General features: G+C 38.0%; 1 protein-coding gene across 2 annotated transcripts in view; it reads right to left on the bottom strand.

The window, feature by feature from the left end:
• LOC132131256 (unconventional myosin-IXb-like) overlaps positions 1–15,018 on the bottom strand; it is a 38,090-nt gene extending 23,072 nt beyond the window's left edge. Inside the window, exons 1-2 of one of the 2 annotated variants that reach the window (XM_059543279.1) lie at positions 14,686–15,018; positions 4,006–4,902 (exon numbers count right to left, since the gene is read on the bottom strand). In XM_059543279.1, coding sequence (XP_059399262.1) covers positions 4,006–4,842 — 837 coding nt within the window. In that variant the 5' untranslated portion in view covers positions 4,843–4,902; positions 14,686–15,018. The remainder of the gene's footprint in view (positions 1–4,005; positions 4,903–14,685) is intronic. The other variant, XM_059543278.1, reaches the window with a different exon arrangement.
• Between the last annotated feature and the right edge of the window lie 1,337 nt (positions 15,019–16,355).

Genomic DNA, 16,355 nt, shown 5'->3' with positions numbered 1-16,355 from the left:
ATACGTGTGTGTTTAAATACTAATAAGAAAATAAATTATTTTAAATTGTACTATATATTGCTTAAATATTTTACAACAATATTGCAGATAATATACAATTGATTTAGAAAGTTAACATATTTTTACATAATATACAAACATGTATTCTAATGTACAAATGTACTACTGTACATATAATATTTAGATCACAAAACAACTTTGTATAGATATTATCAGCCACATTAATCATGCAGCATAAGACCGCTCCTTTATATACAGTATACACACTGCAACTTTTGACAGCCACTGAAATATAAGCCATCCATACAATCCATCTGGAATCAACAAAGACCCTATTCTCAAAGCCATTTCATAAAAAGGCCAGTAGAATCCTATTACTCAAAAGTAACACTATGTGATGCTCACATGACTGTCAGATATAGCTGCTTTTTTTATTCATGGCCTCGGAGCCATCGAGCACAAACATCAGGCCATCTCAAGTGAGCTGTGTGACTTCATTTTCCAAGTCTTCAGCGTGAACACAAAAGGCAGACTACGATATCGGGTTAGCTGGTGACAGTGTGTACTCGCGCTAATTGAGATCACGACACAATAGCATGTCAACAAATGACCTTCAAGCAGAACGAGGCAACATTTCACTAGCTCACAACAGCAATCAAGTTACATTATCTGAAGAAAAAAGGTGGAAAAAAAACCCACTAAGTACAAGTACTATGGAAAAAAGGTAATAGCAATGGCTGCCCTAGCATTGGAGCTAATTGCCTTTAGGGAACGAAAAGCGCAGCAGTTCAGAAATCAATCTAATAAACACAAATAAGATCTTCAAGTTAGACATTTGGTGTTTGGCTACAGTTTAAAGGCCTGTGAATGTATTCAGGTCTTTAAATTAACTGAAAAGTTTCGGTCCATGTTGCTAGAAACTGGAGACGACCGAGATAATTACTGTAGGTCTCCAATGGGCCATTTTATTGTATGCTTTTCCACATGTCGACATCCCACGTGTGTCCTTACAGTCATCCCACCAAAAATAGCTCAGACTGTCTCAGGAAGCCAAAGTCCACCACACAAGACTAACACAAAGCCTGGAGATAAACAATGGCAATGATATAGCCATTACAGCTTCCTGAGGAACAACACGCTGAGTCTCGAAACCCAGTGAGCAGACCGGCCAATGGGGAGCGAAACCTCTACCGCTACCACTTCCTGTTGAAAAAAAAACTGCTTCCTGTTGAAGAAGTGATCAGACAGAGGGAAGTCTTTCTCTATTACTTCAGAGGTCTCACGTGTGTGATCAAAAGCCAAATTGTTGACACAGAAACATCTGAAACCAGAAAGGTGTTTGCAGAGCCATTGTGTAAAAAAGAAAGAGCTCAATGGCATTTGCAGAGTCTCCAAACTCTCCTGTTATATGATACTCATTGACGTAATCCATAAAAGCCATTTGGTTCTGGACAAAAAACTAATTTTTGGCTTGCTGGATTCACAACTGTTTTCCTGTAGGGCACTTTCAAGAAGAGCATGCCACATTATTAGGTCAAACAGCATGGTTTACTCGCCGTAGATGTTGTTCTGCATGCACTGAAGGTGAAATATGCATTCAAACAAAGCAATGTGTTGTAGAAGGGGGATTTCGAAAGAGGGCAGCTCCGGTGAAAAGGCGCCCGAAACCGGTCTGACGTGTTGGTCAATAACAACAGGTGCCAAACATCTCTCTTACATCATGCAAGTTGAAACTGAGACAACAACGTGCAGCTTTAAAAAGAAAGGACTGTAAAATTACAGTTTACATTGAGTCACGGTCAATCAATTTGCTTTCGATTCAGTTTAAAAGCAAAACTTACACAAAACTAGTTGCTACTGGGTGAGGTGCCTCGGAAGGGGACAATTAAAACCAGTTAAAGGGATAGTTAATTAATTGAGTAATTAAGGACAGCATTTTCATTATTTAGGTGAACGATCCCTTAAACGATTCCACAGTTGTAACTTCGGTAGAAGAAACTGATGGTGGTAACTTGTGGTCCAAAAGTTTGGAAACGGGACATGAGTTGTTGATGTATCCATCAAACAGTCAAAATAACTAAAAAAGATGAGGAGGAACTTTGCACTGACTCACATATGGAAACTTTTCCCTCTGATACAATGCAGAGAATAATAAAAAAGGAATATTGGGTCCTTTCTTAAAAATCTGCACCAATTGAACGTCTTGTAAGATGGATGAGACAATTGGACTTCATGAGACCATAAAAGGAAGAGAAGCCTAAGGGAGATCTGACTACTATCATTGAAAACTTCTGGATGGAGTCTCATTCTGGGCTCAATGTTCAATTGACCAGTTTCACAGAATGCTTCTCACCACAAATGCAGAGATGTGGGGAATATTTTTTAATGAAGCCTGAAGACTTGTCTGCCAAGGGACAATGACTGTGCTGACTGCGGAGAAATGACTTCTAGTTTTCAGTAACCACAAACACTGGGGCAAGCGTCAAACAAAACCTGCCATCTTTCATCCCTTTTAGGACTTGCTACACTTATTCTGCTAAAGGAGGCTATGCTAAGAAATGACACCAAAGGTTTTCTAATGGCATCATGTGTACAGGAAACCTCTGCAGTACTAAAGAAGTGATGTGAATTGTAGAAGCCAAGTGGGTTGTTTTTGTCTGACTGGTAACTTCAAAAATAGCAACCCTGAAATCTTGAGAAGAAGGACTTTACAAGACTCTTTAGATGATAACCCATGAGTTGTGGAAATCTCACAACATCCACTCTAATCGTTACCCAAATGCACTTTAGTCTCAAAGGTCAGTTATTACCAGAGGTACCTCTACCATAAACTACCATGAGATAAGAGTTGGGGAAGGGTTTCTACTGATATTTTGCAAAATAACAGAATGTGCTTGAACAGGTTTATGGGACCGAGCTATAATTTTAAAGCAAGAGATATAAAACAACAAGAACTGCATGAGACACAGTCCCCTGAGGAAAGCCTCCAGATGTAGGTTAGCCAGTACTGCAACATGAGCTATGCAAGTATAGCAAGTTGTGACCCCACGTTTCAAGCACAGGCTTGTGGGAAAATGCTCTGTAAAAAAAACTGATCCAAAGAGCCACAGTTTACAGTGAAGACTGAGTGATCTATGGGTAAGCTGTCATTAAGGTTGTTATGAAGCATTGTTCAAAGTTGAGAGCTTTTCCAGACCCTACAATTCCAACCAATGAGCTATTTTGTAGAAGCAAGCCTCCAAGGATTTGAAGAAACTAATGCATAATGCTCAAATAAAGATACAACACAAACACCCAAGACTGACTATCAAATGTAGGGTTCTTACATAATATACAGTTTTTTGGGGGTTGACAACTTCTGAGGTTGACAACTGCAAACCCATTAACAGTCTTCCTTTATCTTAACCATCTCAGTAACTGCACAAAAACATGTGAAAGGTTAGGAAACTCTAGAGACTTGAGCATAGAATCTGTTCAGCATGAAATGTCAATTCGACAATGAGAAATAGTAATCAACTATCCCATGTCCCAGTAAGTCCTCCAAAAAATCTACTGATCCTGAAATCTTTTCCAGATCCTACAATGAAGAAAAATGCTAATCTGTAGAAGTATCCAATGGATCAAAGTCAACACAAATCTAATGCACAATGCTCAAATATAAAATACTAACACCCAACACTAACAATCAAATGTATGGTTCTTATACAATACCATTTTTGGGGGGGTGGACAACATCTACAGTTGACTACTGCAAACTGCAAAAACATCAGTTAACTTCTTTTACCTTTACAATACAGTTTAACAGCATCTCAAAGGTTTAAAAATTCTTAGAGACTCAAACTCAGAATGTATCCAAGAGTAAGTCTGTTCTTTCAGTAAAAAACCCTGTCAATTATCCCATGTCCCAGTAAGTCCCCGAACGAATCTACTAGTCCTGAACTCCTTCGCAAATGATGACAATCATGTTATTAAACCAAGTTTGCATCAAGCTGGTAATCATATTACCTCTAGCACTGGTCCAGCACCCAAAATGGTTCGTTCCACTCCACTTGCGTAACCCTTCTGGCTGAGAGCAGTCAAGCAGTGAATGAGGAAGTTAGTGCTTTGCGTTTTGCCCGATCCGCTCTCTCCTGAGATAACAATACACTGGTTGATGTGCTTGCGCAACATGGCATAGTAGGTTACATCAGCAATGGCGAAAATATGGGGTTCCAGCTTGCCCAACTGGTGGTTCTCATACATTTTGACATATTTGGGGTTGTAAATGGGTAAGAACTTAAAGGGATTAATAGCAATGAGGATACTGCCAGCATATGTATAAATTTTCTTCTTCTGAAAACGAATGCGGAGGTTATCCAAGATGCTGTCCTCATTTAGGACTGGAAGGTTACAGAGGTCCTCAAGGTCCTCCTGCTGGGGTGGGAGGAAACCCCGAGCAACCAATCGCTTGGACTCCTGCTCGTTCCCCACGGCAGGTAGGTGCACGTAGCGGATGGAGCCATCGTGGTTGCGCTCTTGCAGGAGGAAGTAAAATCCCTCTTTCTGAGAATGTTGTTCCTGGGCTTTTCTCGGCCAAAGAAGAACCCTGTGCACGGGAAGGTCAGTCGATTCCAGCACCCACTCCTCCCCACCGCACTCCTTCACCTCAGCCAGGACATATAGCTTTCTGGTGTCCAGTCCAAGGGTCTCAGCCGCATCCCGTATGACGCTAGCTGCGGTGGCCTCCTTGGTGACTCTGAGTATACAGCACGACGCCGTCTCCAGAGAGAGTCGGGGGTATATCTGAAGTTCGTAGGCCTTTCCATCTTGGCTAGTCGTCCCATCGCCATCTTTGACACTCATTCTGACTCAGGAAGAGCCCCTTCAGCATTACGTACTGCCTTCACAACCACCATCTAGCACCTGAAAAAGAGGACACAAAGAATTAGGCCTGCAACTAACATGAGTGATTAGTCGATGATTTCTTTGATTAATCACTATTTTGCAAAATACTCACTTTAATTTAAAAGAATGAAACAACATAGTTCTGGCCTTCTTTAAAGCATTTAATACAAATCACTCTATTTCTTTGGATAACTTATTGCGGATCACCCTGTGGCCATATTATGCATGCATTTTTGTTCCAAGCCCAGATTTTTGAAAGGTGTTGAAAGGTGACATTTACTGAAAAAGGCTTTTCCTTGAAAGCACATAGAGACAACCAGCCAATAACGTCATGCCAACAATCATTTCCATTGATTGTATTGATTAGATATTGCAGTCCCAGATTTCATACTGGCCTACTTTGTTTCTTTATATTAACCTTTCACTTTTTGTTTTGGAACAAGTCCCAGCCAGTGTCATTCATCTTAATTAGATCGATCATTTGTAAACAAGAACTTTGGATTTTAATTAAAAACTGAGATAAGGTGCCATTACTGGTGCTCTTTGGATGAACATATCACCCCTATCCCTTATTTCTCAGACCTGCAGCTCTCCATCTGACCTTACTATTCATGGTGCCTGACACAAACTCAACAGCTCCTTTATTTAATCTGCCTAAAGCATGTCCTTGCAATACTCTCTGATCACGAGTGAAAACTGCATCTGTGTAGCTACATCTAACAGGAAACCATGGTCACAGTCAGAGTTAGTGTGTTGCTGTGTATCTGCTGTGACTAGACAGCACATCTCTATAAATATACAGTACAAAGCCACAGCTGCTACATCATTGGTGTCAATATCGGCATGGCAACTGCATCCCTGTATATAATAAAGAGTTAGAAACCACTATAGTCACATGGTTTATGGTCATTCCATGAAGAACATTTGCATAAAGTCTGTATTGTAGAACCAAAGAAAACCCCCCAAAAAAGTATCTTTAAAAGATACATTTTCTCAAACAAAACATGCATTATTAATATAAAGACATTTTTAGGAAATACAGAAATTCTTTATATAATTAAAATATTCTTGCTTCAAGCATAAATAAAGCAAAATATATTTGCTTATATCAGAAAACAATCTTAAATTCACACCTGTGTTTTAAATTATTGTATCTTTAAGTAAATAAAACTAATATATATATATATATATATATATATATATATATATATATTAATAAATAAAACACTCAAAGAAACCAATGCTTTGTAGTTAGCAAGGAAAGAGGAAATAACTAAACTCTGCAAGCAACAAAGTTGCACAACACACAAAGTGAAGCTCATTTTGTGCACTGCACTTTTAATACCAGCCTTTGGTTATGATTTCTTAATGCTTTTGATGTGGAAATTATAACCTGTAGCAAAAATTATAAAAATCTATATATTCCAAACTATCCCTTCAATGACGTTTTCTATCATTCAAATAATACCATCGCGAGAAATCATCTTTGTGAATGCCACTTTGAAAGGTGCCCTAACAGGCCACATGCTTCCAAGGGTTTCTTGAAGAACCAAAATCAAACCAACCAATCTAAGCTTATCCAACGCTGTTTATTATAGATTACCGAACTTTGGTTTGGCAGAGTTATTACTATGTGGCAGAACAAATGATGCAAAACACTGTACGCTTGTTCTAACAGTAAATTTGAGGATGCAAGTTATTTCCCGGGAAGGCCAGAGCCAAGTGTCTTAAACAGCTGTCAGCTTATATTGAGTGAAATTAAGTTACTCTGGAAAGTCCTCGTGAATGAATGGACTATTTTCTGATGGTTTGACATAATGGGGAACCATTGAAACCAACATTTTTATGCAAGATCAAAAACAAACCATGCAGGGGTCAACAAAATCTCTCAAAGCATGGCTTCTTTTGTAAATAAATTAAATACTAAAAAATAAAATTTTATAAAATATCAGTAAAAAATAAAGTAGCCTAAATAAAATAATTCTAGCTGAATTTGCTGGTAAACAATGGCTAAATGTAAACCTTAAATGTAGGGCTGCACAATTAATCGAATTTCTGATCGCGATTACAATTATGGACGCCACAATTACGTAAGTGCCAATTAATCGTTCAAAGTCCACTTATGTTATTCTGCTTGCTTATGATGCCTTTTTTTCTTTCTACATGTTATCTTAAGAGTTTTTCCCATTCTTTTAATTTCAGTATAACATTATAATACCATTCATATTTTTACTTTTTTATAATTTAAAGAAGAAACCAATCGGATGTATAGTTGACATTTGAGGCTTAATTTACTTTAGAAAAGCACAAAGCTTTTCAGTTAGAGTGTTTTCAGCTTGTTTATTTTCATATAAAAATGCGGCATGCAGTTGCATCAAGAAATGGCATAAACACCATTCAATTTAGATTGTGATAATCGTAATTAATAATCGCAAGTACAATTTCAAGGGAATAATCAACCACTATGATTTTTGACATAATCGTGCAGCCCTACCTAAAAGTCTGTAAAATGAACAGTGGATGCGTTTAAACTTTTCCAGCCTGGTTTCTCAGATGGCTGAAAGTAGGCCATCCTCCCAACTTGGCATTTGACCATAACCAAAATCAATAAAACTCCAAGGCATGCATAAAGTCAGCGACCACAAAAACAGCATCATCATTACGGTTCATTTTGAGCTGGCCTGAAAAAGACCAGCCAGGTTTACTCTTCTCAACACAGAACTCAAGACATGAAGCGCCACTGGGGGGAAAGAACAGAGCTGGATTTATCTCTGACAGACAGACATCTCATGTTTCAGAGCAAGTCCAACATTCCTGAGCTAGAAGAAAAGGAGTGTCAGTCTGGCAAATTTGACATTTAGAACAATCATGCATCTAAAAAACAACTCGTGAGCGGCTTTGCTAATCTACATACTAGATAAGGAGCATTCTAACTGAAATAGAAACTTTTTTGGAATATTCCAAATTTTGAAGACGTTGTTCTCATTTTCATGAGGATGTTTTAAGCTAAATGACTTCATTGACGTGGATGAGAACAAGCGAGACAAAGTCTCCAGTGCACCCGTAAAGACCATGCTGTTATTGTTACTTCGTTTCAAAAGATCACCAGGATCGTCTCTCACAAGCTTAACTGACTGGCCCCGAAACAAACATTTTGGCCTCTTTTGTGCTTTCTGATTCTGCTCCAGAGTCAGATCCTCATGTTCTGCCGCTGAGGCTTCCTTTAACACTTCCCCTCAGATAGAGATGCAGGAGAGTTGGCCGAGCTCCCGGGGTAGAGAAGAGAAGAAGAAAAACCCATGAGGTAAATCAGTCACAGGTTCTTTGTGGAGCACAGATGCAGCTGGAGATGTTCTGAATGAAAGGCCCGTTGAAGTGGAATGTGCGGCTGAAACAGAAACATGGCTTTTGTTTTAACATCACCTCCATTTAGGAACCAAGTCTTTTAGCAGACGCGTGGGCAGAGGAAAGACAAACCTCCATGGGATTCCCTATGGACAACTCCTCCATCAGTCTGGTCTGGTGGACGTTTCCTGCAAATGTATGCCTACGCTGAACGATTTTCAATCAGACTGAATATGCATAAGTCACAGAAACACCCACAGGTGTCTACATATGACTCTTCAATGCAAATCAGTGGGTTTTTTGCCAGTTTTGTCTAAGCACAAATGATGCTGTAATAATTACAGTTACATTTATCCATTTAGCAAAGTGACCTACAAAGTACCGCATTTTGCGGAAAACATAAGTTGCTATTTTTATCATCTAAAATGTGCAACTTAAAGGAATAGTTCACCTAAACATGAAAATGTGCTGAAAAATTCAGTCACCCTCAGGTCATGCAAGATGTAGATTTGTTTGTTTCTTCATAAGAACAGATTCCATCACTTGCTCACCATTGGATGCTCTGCAGTGAATGGGTGCCATCGGAATGAGAGTTCAATGAGAGAAGACAAAAGCTAGAACAAATCCAGCATTAAGATGTTTTTAACTTCAAATCATTGCTTCCCGATAAAATAGGAGTCCATGATCCACAATAACACTTTCTCCAGTGAAAAAGTCACCTTGTCTGAGTCAGGAGAGAAATCTGCACAGATCAAGCAATGGTAACACCCTAAAACAGTGTTGGATTTTGACATGACAGAACAACAAAAGATGGGCCTTTACACTGGAGGAAGCGTTTAGCGTTTGGATTATGGATTCATATTTTAGCCAGAATCAACAGTTCGGAGATAAAAATGTCTTAATGATGGACTTGTTTCTCAAAAACATGCAGCTTTTCACTTCTCAAGACATTAACTGATGGACTGGAGTGCTGTGGATTATTGTGATGTTTTAGCAGCTGTTTGGACTCTCATTCTGACGGCACTCATTCACATCCATTGTTGAGCAAGTGATTCAATGCGACATTTCTCCAAATCTGATGAAAAAATAAACTCTGAGATGAGAAAATATTCAGCAAATTGTTCTAAAAGCCCATCTTAGCCCAGCTAATGCTTCAGTTTTTACAAAAGCAAGCTTGTTTAAAGTAAAGAGGCAGAAGTGAGCCAAACAAGCATTTCAACTCTTGAGAGAATTCAACACCAGCCTGAGTGGAGCTCAATAAAACATCGGCAGTAGTTTCCACAGCGGGCCAGGACCTCCTGCAGAGGCACATGTGCTCCAGCTTTAGTTTCACCATCCTATCACAGTTCATCACTGACACAAACACCTAAAGTAGACCCAAAAAACCCATACAACCTCGAAAAGGCATCCAGAAATCTCAGAGTTGATCTTTCCTTTCAGCTGTAAATCACTCAAAATGACTCTTTGTGTTCGAGTCGTAGTGTTAGCTGCTCTGATCTAGGGGCTGTTTTGAATTTTATCAAATTGGCCGACATGCGTTCTGTGCAATTTGCATGCAAACTGTTTCCTGGACGTGCCAGAGAAAACACAGGCCTAAACTCTCCGGGACAAAACTCTGTATACAATCTTGACAAAAAAACATGCAGATAGTTAGCGACGAGCGCCCGAAATACAGGCTCCATATGAAACACATTTGCTGTCTGAGGGGAACTGCTAATTATGATCCAAAAAAAGCAGAACGTGAGTTTACATGCAACACCATTGGCCAAGGAGAAGTGCATCTACTGTTTGTTGTGTGAATAATCAATTATTAAATGCATTTCTTGAATTCCGAGTCTTAAATCTGCAGAAAAACATGAGGATATGCATGCATTTCGCATCTAAATGTTCAATCAAACAGGTGATTGATCAAACGATGCTCTTTTCGACCACCAATTAGCCTCTAAAAAGTCATCAAACGGAAGCCAAAGCTGCATCATGTCATCTGCTCCGCTCTGAAAACATCTTGAAGATATTTATTGCTCCTCCTAAATCTCCCGATATTACAGCTCCAGACTTCGTTTGCCTCTTTAAGGTCTTTCCAATCACTGAATGTTTCTGTTGGTCATTACACGAGCTCTGGGATTAGCTGGCATATCCAAAAGGAATGTCAGCCTCGCCTCGACTCCATGACTTACTTTTGCCTGTGTGGCGCTCGGCATGAGAAACCAACAAAATAAGACCAATAACACTCTTTTTCCGCTGTTGTTAAGGGTTCATGCTTTCTCTTGGCTGTATAAAGATAGACACACTGAAAACCAAAACAGATTTTGCATGCACTGCTGTTACAAAGTTTTTTTTTAAAGCAATCACTCTCTTTGCTCACCATGTGCATGTATTTTTTCACAAATACAGTAAAAACAGTAATACTGTGAAATATTTTAGCAATTTAAAATAATGTTTTCTTTGTGAACATGTAGTAAAGTGTCATTTATTCCTGTGATCAAAGCTGTATTTTCAGCATCATTAAACATGCTAATGGCTTAATCAGATTCAATGATCTATGCTAAGCTAAGCTAAAAGTGCTACCGCCAGACCCGGAGATCAGCTGAATGGATTCAAAAACGGTAAACCTCAACTGTTTAACTCTAGGCGAGTTGGAAAATGATCCTATTTTCAATAAATAAATAAATAAAAAAAGTGGAGTGTTCCTTTAATTTGCATCTGCGATTAATAAAAGTATTTAATTATTAAAAACATAAATAATAATAATAATATTTCACATTTGAATCCTGTTGTAAACAAAAGTATTATTTCATCTCAAAATTAAAAGTAAAAAAAAAATATTTAGTAATTATTTCGACATTGTATTCAAGTTTTTTTTTAATCAATAAAATTTAAAAATGTATTTAAATTTGCAATAAAATAAATACTACCATGATGAATATGGGCAATTGTAATTTTCAAATAATAATAAAAAAATGACTATTGCTATTATTATATTACCACCATTAATACTTAAAAATATAATTTAATAATTATAATAATTGTAATTCGAATTCTGGGAGGAAGAAATGTACTACATCAGTGACAAGAAAATAATGTCAATGCAAAATAATCTGTTTTTGTTTTTTTTGATTGATGAGTTATGGCCTATTGCATGTGAAAATCGCAGACTTGAACCTCCTTCGGCATATTTACATCAGATGAAGAGGAGAATGGTGCAATGTTTGCCCATTTCCTAAACAAACAGCGTCAGGAATCAAGCACAAGTCAACAGAGATTGGCTCCAGAAAGCTCTCAGCTGCACAGCTCTGCTTAATGAGCTCAGTGGAGGATGGAGGAGGGTGGGGGTGTTTTATAAAGTCCCTGGCACTCGAACCACTCCATCCACTTTCCACTCCCGTCCAGACAGCCCACTTCCTGCATTAAGTCATTTTATGATTGGGTGGATGGTCATCAAAGCCACAAGCTGACAGTAGCGCACGGACACTCCCATTCATCTCCGTTTGACACACGTTAGACAATAAGATTAATCATGACTTAAACGACCAAAAATGTCAGGGCTAACATGTTTAGAAGGGGTTAATGCAAAACAGCAACCGAATGTGTGTCAGACCAGACTCATTTCTCCATGTGCTCTATAATTAGGGTTATTTATAAACTTGGATGGGGAGCACGCATTGGAAACGTAGAAACGTCCGAACGCTTTCCGCTCGCGCAGCTTTAACAATTTCCGTCTGCTTCTACCGCGCGTGCGTCATCCCGAGTCCACGCCGCAAACTCTGGTCGGTTCGCGTGATGCTTTCAACTCGTCTTTTATCTTTCCCCCTCACACACCCATAATGCATTGCTGTCAGGCCACTGTGGGGCACCTTCACCGCAGCCAAACAGATGAATGACCATGGTGGATGTTTCTCTAAATTAGGGAAGCATTCCGCTGTCATCTGCAAATCTGGCAGTATTTCGTGAGGAAGGCGGCTTCTGTGAACCTCGTGTAGGAGAAAACCGATCTAATTCTTGCCATCTGCTTGTTATTAGTGGATAATGGATATAAAGCCACTGGGTTCTAGATCACCAATGGATTCATGTTCATCCATTACAGAGGAAAATATAGACCTAGGCCTAATATAAGGCTGAGAATATCAACTAAATTTTCACATATTTTGCTTGCAATGAAAAAATAATAAATCATCATCATTAATATTGCAATAATTTAATGCACATTTTATTTGATTCCCTAAATATGATGCAGACGTTTTGCAAACCTAGTGAGAACAAAACTGGTTTTAATAGCATCTTTTTATAAATTTTACTAACAAAACAAAACTTGCAATAGATTTTGTATTTTAGTAGTAGTTCAGTATTTAAGTAATTGCACCTTAGAAGTGAATTGATTCATGTGCAGTGATTTAAAAAAAAAAATCTAAAATAATCAGTGTATAATTTTTCATAAAGGATTTTAATTTCTATGCAATTCTTAAAAGAAAAGCCTTTAGATTTATTTCGCATTAACTGTTTGTTTGGTGGCAAAAAATCTGGTTGAGGACAAATCTGAGAAGAAAAAAAGAAACTAAAATATATTACAAGTTTAAGTAAAAATAGTTGTAGAAAAAATTCAGTTGTTATAATAGTGCATATAAATGAATAAGTAAATATTTCTTCATAGTTTCCTAAAAAAAAAAAATAGTCAGTTTAAACAAATAACTTTGAAAGAATGATTCCACTGATTGAAGAAAAATAAATAAATAACCCAAATCAGAGCTAATACAAATATTTACATAAATATCAAATATTATTGAAGGTCTAAAAATGTGATTTCTTTTAAAGCTACAAAATAAACGTTTTAGCAAAAATACATGCAGAACAAATATTGCAGTTGTTATATCCCTGCATGTCAATGAAATAAACAGATCATTTTTTATTGTATTAAACATATTTGAGCCAAAACAGAGTAAAAACATGTCTATTGAGCTGTATCTCAACTATTAGAAAAGGCTGTAAAACACTGCTATCTGTAAAGCTGTGTTGCCCAGCCCAACTTCCAGGTCTCTCATTCAGTAGTTCCCTTTCACAAGCACGTCAGTGCACATATGGTGCAACAAAAAAGCTTTGTGGGCCTCTCTCTCAACTTCACAATAACGCTTCAAAACAGAGACTGAGAAAAAAAAAGAATGAGTGAGAATGAGTACACAGGGCAGGGACACCCAACCGTCTAACACTCCTGGCAACCTGGGTTTCCTTTGACTACGTCTGCATTCAGCAGCGACCATCAACTTCCTGTTCACGTCTCCTAGTCACAGAAGAGTTTCTCAATGTGAACCCATCGCCTCTATTATAGTGTTCACTGTCATGTTACATTAAGTATGAGACATTAACGCCAACATGAAACCAATTTCACTCCCATAATGATATCATTTACCAAAACAAAAAAACTATGCACATCTTCAGGTCTAGATTTGACATATGCAACATTAGTTTAAATATCACCTCCAAATGACCAGATATTGTCCAGAATATCAGAAATTGACAGAGATATGAACATGTTTGTTTTTGGCGTGACATGCACTGATGAATTGTTTCGCTGGAACTGTGATTGAAAAAGCTCATATTGGTTGTTGAAAGGTTGAACATCCGCAGATCTCCAGTCACTTCAAGGCTCTTTTTCTCATGCTACGTTCACAAAAACAACTGTGAAAAACCCTTCAACGCTAACACATGACACGTCAAAATTACTTTCTCACTTCCTTTCAGGTTTCTGTTCTTGATGATGATAGGGTTTTTCCAATGGCTGTTTAACACAAACAGTAGGAGGACAGAAGTCAGTCAGAGTTGGGAAAAACCTAGCCAATCCTAAAGTCCAGGCAAGCATAAAAACACCATCCCACTGGTTTTTCCAAAGACAATAATGAGTTACAATGTATTTTTGGTTTATGATGCTAATATGTGAACACTTAAAGCTTTATGTGACCATAAACAGCATAACCAACACTGTATCATGACATCTGACAACACAATGAAACACAACGCAACAAGTAGGAGGTTCAAGCTGGACGGCGTTTATATCAATTCAATTCATTGTCGGAGCACAGATTGTGTACAGATCATAAATCATAAGAATGAAATGGAACCAGAACTTCAAATGTAGCACGACCGACCCGAACATGGCGGGAAATGAAAGATGAAAAGTTACATTGTTGCCGGATACACTGTATTCGAACAAAAGCTCAATCCGGGAAGTTCGATTTATTTTGAGAGTTTTCGCCGCGAACGGATTTTTTATCTCTTGTTAAAACGATTTTGGGTTATCTTATAGCTAAACCGCTATTTTTTCGAGATAACATTTTAATATTTTAGATTAGAAATGTTGGTTGGGGGTTTGAAACAAAAGCCGTTTGACTTCCAGCCACTCGCAAAGTTTCTGTTCGCCGCCGCGGAGCTACACCGACTCGAATACATGAATTAATAAAAACTTACCGTGATGTGTGTATGTTGTGCCGACCGAAGCGTCTCATGTTTAATAAGTTAATAAATGTGTCTGCTTGTCGATTGTCTCCGTGTGTTTGTGCATACGTGTATGCGGCTCCTCCTCTTCATCCAATAGATCGCCCTTTTCATCAAACTCATCCAGACAGGTTTATTTCCACCCCTGAGGCCTCTTTAAAAACAGAGCACACCGATATGAGTCCGGAGAGGACACAGGGACATGCTGAAGGCGATCTGAGAGCTTTGTGATGGAGGGAGATCCGCACAATCACACACTGAGGAAAACTCGTCTGTGCGAACAGAAGCTGAACGGCGACGCGCGGTGGATGAAAGAGAACTCGCCTTAAAGGAACAGTTCACCAAAAATGATAATTAACTGGGAATGTATGATCATCTTCAGGTCATCCGAGATGTAGATACGTTTGTTTCCTTATCAGACTTGGAGAAATGAATCATTGCATTACTTGCTCACCAATGAATGAATTGCTCTGGAGCGGACGGGTGCCATCAGAATGAGAGTCAGCTGATAAAAAACATCACAATAATCCACAACCACTCCAGTCCATCAGTTAATGTCTTGTGAAGTGAAAAACTGTGTGTTTGTTATAAACAAATAAACTTTTAAGACATCTTTTTTCACTTGAAACTGCTACTTCTGGCTAAAACACAAGTGCTCGATCCTTCATACTACTTTCCTTGTTGAAAAATAACAGCATATTATGCTGGTTAGGTATGTTTTGAAACATGTCTGCTGGTTTGAGCTGGTTTAAACTGGACATTGGGACCAGCACATGACCAGTTTAAACCAGCAGCCATGCTTCAAAAGCCATGTTTTCACATGAAAATGGTCCAAAACAGTTATATCAGTGGATTTTTATGTGACAAAACAACAGAAGATGTACTTTTTCATTGGAGGAAGCGTTGGTATGGATCATGGACTCATATTTTGGCCAGAAGGGATAGTTTAAAGTTAAAAACGCATTAAGGTGCATATGTTTCTTTCAAACACACAACTTTTGGCTTCACAAGATGTTAACTGATGGACTGGAGTGGATTACTTGTGGATTATAGTGATGTTTTTATCAGCTGTTTGGACTCTCATTCTGACGGCACCCATTCACTGCAGAGGATCCACTGGTGAGCAAGTGATGTAATGCTACATTTCTCCAAATCTGATGGAGAAACTAATACATCTTGAATGGCCAAAAGATCAATAAAATGTCAGCATATATATATATATATATATATATATATATATATATATATATATATATATATATATATATATATATAAATTGCTTGTCTATTCTGTTCATTTAATCTTATTTTGATTAATTAAACATTGCTTACTTTGGTAATATTTCTACATAAGCATGTTATGTATCCTTTTTTTTTTTTTTTTTTGCGTTAATTCACATTTCTGGGTTAACATTATTACATACAGACTTTATTTATAGGAGCTGTTGATCTGGTCAAAAGTGACCAGAGAGCAAACCCTTGTGGTTGATTGTGAGTAATACTGTACAGCTTGTCTGAAAAAAAAAAAAAACTAAAATGCAATTACATTAAACTACAGCTAGATGTCGATATGAAATCAAATAACCTGAACAACGCCAAGTCTGTCCAAGTAGACCAGGTTTGAAGGTATATGAAAAAGAAGG

Source organism: Carassius carassius, chromosome 48 (genome assembly GCF_963082965.1).
Source record: "Carassius carassius chromosome 48, fCarCar2.1, whole genome shotgun sequence".
Classification (NCBI taxonomy): domain Eukaryota; kingdom Metazoa; phylum Chordata; class Actinopteri; order Cypriniformes; family Cyprinidae; genus Carassius; species Carassius carassius.
Note: the sequence above shows the minus strand (reverse complement) of the source record. Positions and strands in the feature narration are given on the sequence as shown.